This window comes from Panthera onca, chromosome A2 (assembly GCF_046562875.1).
Source record: "Panthera onca isolate mPanOnc1 chromosome A2, mPanOnc1 haplotype 2, whole genome shotgun sequence".
In the NCBI taxonomy this organism is placed as follows: Eukaryota; Metazoa; Chordata; class Mammalia; order Carnivora; family Felidae; genus Panthera; species Panthera onca.
In genome coordinates, this window is record NC_138340.1 from 11,260,091 (window position 1) to 11,265,595 (window position 5,505).

The window sequence follows — 5,505 nt, forward strand, 5'->3', positions numbered from 1 at the left end:
CTCGTTTCTTGACCACACTGCCTCCATTTTTATACCTGGGTATCCGAAACAAATGCCTTCCTCAGGGCCTTTGAACTGGCTTTTCTTCCTGCAGAGCCCACACTTCCCCAGACAACCTCATGTCTTCCGTGCACATATCCCAGAAGTCTCTCTTCAAATGTCACCTTGCTTTTAGGTCTTCCTGAACTCCCCGTAAAGATAATAACCCAACCATTTTCTTTTATGCCTGCTTTTCCCCCGCACACATCATTGTAATTACAGCATTTCTGCCATGTTACTAGTGCCCATTTGTGCTAATATTAATCTTTTTTTTTTTTCTAATTTCTAGTCACCACCACCACCACATGGCACCAGGCAATGATACCCAAATTTCAGAATTTCTTCTTCTGGGATTATCAGATGAACCAGAATTACAGCCCGTCATATTTGGGCTTTTCCTCTCCATGTACCTGATCATTGTGTTTGGAAACCTGCTCATCGTCCTAGCTGTCAGCTCTGACTCCCACCTCCACACACCCATGTACTTCTTCCTGGCCAACCTGTCCTTTGTGGACATCTGCTTCACCTCTACTGTCATCCCAAAGATGCTCTGGAACATCCAGACTCAGAGCAAAGTCATAACCTATGCAGGCTGCATCACACAGATGTACTTTTTCCTACTCTTTGTAGAATTAGACATCTTTCTCCTGACTGTGATGGCTTACGACCGCTTTGTGGCCATCTGTCACCCCCTGAACTACATGGTCATCATGAACCCCCGGCTCTGTGGACTGCTGGTTCTGGTGTCCTGGATCATGTGTGCCCTGAATTCCTTGTTAGAAAGCTTAATGGTATTGCGGCTGTCCTTCTGTACAGTCTTGGAAATCCCCCACTTTTTCTGTGAACTCAATCAGATGATCCAACTTGCCTGTTCTGACACTTTTCTCAATAACATGGTGATGTATTCTGGAATTATGCTGCTGGCTGGTGGTCCCTTTGTGGGGATCCTTTACTCTTATTCTAAGATAGTTTCCTCCATACGTGGGATCTCATCAGCTCAGGGCAAGTATAAAGCATTTTCCACCTGTGTGTCCCATCTCTCCGTTGTCTCTCTATTTTATTGTACTGGCCTGGGAGTGTACCTTAGCTCTGCTGCTACCCAGAGCTCCCACTCAAGTGCAACAGCCTCAGTGGTGTATACAGTGGTCACACCCATGCTGAACCCCTTCATCTACAGCCTGAGGAACAAAGACATGAAGGGGGCTCTGATGCGGAGAAAGGGGAACACTTTTGCAGCGTTGGTGGGAATGCAAACTGGTGCAGCCACTCTGGAAAACAGGATGGAGGTTCCTCAAGAAATTAAAAACAGAACTACCCAACGATCCAGCAATTGCACTACTAGGTATTTATCCAAAGGACACAAAAATGCTGACTCGAGGGGGCACACACACCCCCATGTTTTTAGCAGCACTATCAAAAATAGCCAAATTAGGGAAGGAGACTAAATTTCCCTTGACTGATGAATGGATAAAGAAGATGTGGTGTATATATATAATGGAATATTTCTCGGTGATCAAATAAATGAAATCTTGCCATTTGCCATTTGTGGATGGAAGTAGAGTGTATTACACTAAATAAGTCAGCCAGAGAAAGACAAGTATATGATTTTGCTCATGTGGAATTTAAGAAACACAACAGATGCACATAGGTCAAGAGATATAAAAATAAAACAAGATAAAAACAGAGAGGGAGGCAAACCAAAAGAGACTCTTAAATACAGAGAACAAACAGAGGGTTGCTGGGGGTGGGGGGGAGATGGCTTAAATGGGTGATGGGCATTAAGCAGGGCACCTGCTGTGCCCTGCTGTGATGAGCACTGGGTATGACATGTAAGTGGTGAATCATTGGGTTCTACTCCTGAACCAATACTACACCAAACGTTAACTAACATGGATTTCAATAAAAAAACAAAAAGCAAACTGGGTTCAAAATCCCTTATTACTCTTTTCAGATACTGAGGTGACTTTTTATAAGAACAGAATTTTCTGGAATAAGAACCGTAAGTTGCAAGTTCATGAGAGATCTGGTTGTATTAAATTATTTATCACACACCTGCCTTAATAAAAGGTGAAATGTTAAAAAAAAAAAAGATTGTAGACCATGTGGCTCCATTTGTGTATAATTCAAGAAGATGCACACTAAGCTTTAATTTCTCTGTTATATTATTGTGAAGATGCAATCCAACTGAGCCTCCATATCCTTATTTCTGAAGGTAATGTGGGGTAATGAGCCCTAACTCCAGACAGATGGGGTGAGGAATAAATGAAAGGCGTAGAGCACTTTGTTGGATCTGAAGAAAATATTCAAGGTTAAGGGTGTGATATGTATATGTGTGTGTTCGTTTATGTCCATCTTTCTCTCAAATAAACACATTAATATGCATACATGTAGACGCACAGAGGACTTACTAAAATCCCATCTATTATGTTGAAAGAAAATGTTAAATATGGCGGAGGGGGGTGGGGAGGATCGTAATGAAAAGAATAAACATTCAAGTCAACGTGAACTAGAAAGAATACAATTTTGACACAAAGACTTAAAATGGAACAGGTGACCTCAATTTTAAAAAGGAATTGTCTTTTATATACACAATGGAATACCACTTGGCAATGAGAAAGAATGAAATATGGCCATTTGTAGCAACATGGATGGAACTGGAGAGTGTTATGCTAAGTGAAATAAGCCATACAGAGAAAGACAGATACCTTATGTTTTCACTCTTATGTGGATCCTGAGAAACTTAACAGAAGACCATGGGGGAGGGGAAGAAAAAAAAAGGTTAGAGTGGGAGGGAGGCAAACCATAAGAGACTCTTAAAAACTGAGAACAATCTGAGGGTTGGTGGGGGTGGGTAACTGGGTATTGAGGAGGGCACCTGTTGGGATGAGCACTGGGTGTTGTATGGAAACCAATTTGACAATAAATTTCATATTAAGAATAAATAAATAATAAAAAGGAATTGTCTTTTATCTCAAATCTTCAAAGGCCTCAGAGTCAAAACCACATTTACATGTATGTAGTGAGAAATCATTGTCCAGCAAGTAGGGCAGAATATCTCCAAACTGAAACTAAATTCTTTCCATTTAAGGTGGGATTTCAATACCAAATGCCTTTACCCAAGGGAAAGTTCACTGAATGAATTGAAAGGCTCAAATCCTGCTCCTATAAACAATATATTTCTGAACAAACTTCTGCATTCGATTCCTGATGCTGCTACAATAAATGACTATACTTGTGGCTTAAAACGAAGATTTATCCAAAGTTTCTAGGTCAGAAGCCTGAAATGGGTCTCGCTGGGCTAAAATGAAGAGATCATCAAGGCTGTGATCCTTCTGGACACTCCAGAAGAGAATTCACTCCCTTTCCTATTTCTATTTTTTAGTGGCTTTCCTATTTTTTAGTGGCGACCTGCATTTTTTGTCTAGTGGCCCTTCCTCTAGCCCGCAGCATTGTGTCTGAAAATGTCTCTCTGATTCCAATTCTTTTCTTCCATTTTCTGCATTTAAAATGTTTGTTTGTTTGTTTGTTTGTTTGTTTGTTTGTTTTGAGAGAGAGAGACAGGGAGAAAGAGACCAAGCATGAGCAGGGGAGGGCCAGAGAGAGAGAGGGAGAGAGAGAATCCCACGCATGCTCTGCTCTGTCAGCACAAAGCCAGAAATGGGGCTCAGTCCCACAAACTGTGAGATCATGACCTGAACCAAAATTAAGAGCTGCACTATTAACCTAGTGAGCCACCCAGGCACCCCCTTCCTCTTTCACATTTAAAGGACCGCTGTGATTGCTCTAATCCCATCCCGATAATCTAGGCTAATCTTTTTTTTTTTTTTTTTTTTATCAAATTCAGTGATTAGCAGACTTATTCCACCTCCTGGCTACATTCCTCTTAGTCTGTAAACAAATGTTTTCAAAAGTTCTTTGGATTAGGATGTGGACATCTTTTGGAAGCCCTTATTCTGCCTACTCCATAGTTTTTGCTCAAACATAAAGTATTTGCTGTCACTCAAGAGCCCTTAGGTAAAAGCATTGAACACAGAATTTATCAACACCTAGAGAGTTATGTGAAAAACTTGTCCTTCAAAATCACATGTACAGAAGATTCCTGGTGGAGAAGACCTAAAACTGCCTACACGTGTCTCTAACACAGGAGCACAGCCTTGCTCTCAAGCTGTGCTCCACAGACAGGACCCACAGCATCAACACCACGGGGGAGTTTATCAGAAACACAGAGTCCCTGGAGACCTGGAGACCTAATGCATCATAATTGGCATTTTAACTACAAACTCTGGCGATTTGTACACACAATGCAGGTAGAGCAGTGCTGGTCTCGAATAATATTTCTCACCTTCTCACCGTTGACATTTGGGGCTGGGTGAATATTTGTATTGGGTGCTGTCCTATGGGTTATAGGTGTTTGGCAACATCCTTTCACACATGGCCAAATATCCCCACGGGCCAACTCCTGCCTGGTTGAGAACCGCTGTGCCAGGGTTTGAGAACTGGAAGCATCGTGACTGAATTCCAATCAAGGCTTCATCCAGCACGACAATTTATAACTGTGATATTATGATTTGTAATAAAAAAAAAATTATTTGATCTACATCCCCATTTCTGGTACGGAGCTCCTAAAACTCTTCCAGTTTCCTAAGTGATGGGAGTCATAAAGACGTCTTGTGTTGGGGGGGAGGGGCATCCGGGTGGCAGTCAGGAAAGGGTCCAACTCTTGATATCATCTCACAATTTGTGAGATCTTCACTGTTAGCACAGAGGCTGCTTGGGATTCTCTCTCTCTTTCTCTCTCTCTCTTCAACCCCCTCAAAATAAATCAATGTAGTTAAGGGGGAAAAAATGTCTTCTGTCAGGTTAATGAAGTGACGTTGAGAGGGGCTACTGGCCAGGAAGACCAACCGTGTTATTAGAAGACTGAAACTTCACATCCCAGCCCCTGACCTCCTGGGAAGAAGGAGGGTCTAAGATTGAGTCTAATCGCCAATGGCCAATGATTTAATCAACTGTGTCTACATAGTGAATCTTCCCTAAAACCCAAAAGGATGGTTCAGAGAGCTTTCAGGTTGGTGAATGTGAGATGTGTGGGAGATGGTTTATTTTCAGAAATACCAAATAGGGAGGAGCCACTTTGGCAGAACAGCCTGGAAGCTTTTTGTGTCTCTCGCGTCCATGAAGTACAGCCAGACCGACACTAAACCATCCTACACACCTAGAAAACTGGAAGATTAACACAACAATCTGCACAACCTGAACCACAGAATTCAGCATGTACGCGGCACGAAAAGCTGAACTTGGGGAGCAAGAAGCCCCGAAGGTAGGGAACCCCTTTTGCAGGCGGAGAGAGGACGGAGACTGGGGAAGGAGGGAGCATACGGGAAAAGCACCTCTCCCCAAAAGCAGCTGGAGAGAAAGTGGAAAATTGGAAACAGCTGCAGGGACGAAACTACAAAGGGAGAAAGG

The 5,505-nt window shown here is 42.5% G+C and overlaps 1 protein-coding gene across 1 annotated transcript; it reads left to right on the forward strand.

The window, feature by feature from the left end:
* Positions 1–257: 257 nt before the first annotated feature.
* LOC132675081 (olfactory receptor 7A17-like) lies at positions 258–4,156 on the forward strand. Its single transcript, XM_078436594.2, has 2 exons — positions 258–1,247; positions 4,130–4,156. The coding sequence occupies exons 1-2, from the start codon at positions 345–347 to the stop codon at positions 4,154–4,156; spliced, it is 930 nt and encodes a 309-aa protein (XP_078292720.2). The 5' UTR covers positions 258–344.
* Positions 4,157–5,505: the final 1,349 nt, after the last annotated feature.

Bases quoted from the DNA above. Each gene is read 5' to 3' on its own strand.
- LOC132675081 (XM_078436594.2), top strand. From the start codon at position 345: ATGGCACCAGGCAATGATACCCAAATTTCAGAATTTCTTCTTCTGGGA. The intron at 1,248-4,129 runs ATGCGGAGAAAG...AATCACATGTAC, and splicing joins AAGACATGAAGGGGGCTCTG to AGAAGATTCCTGGTGGAGAA.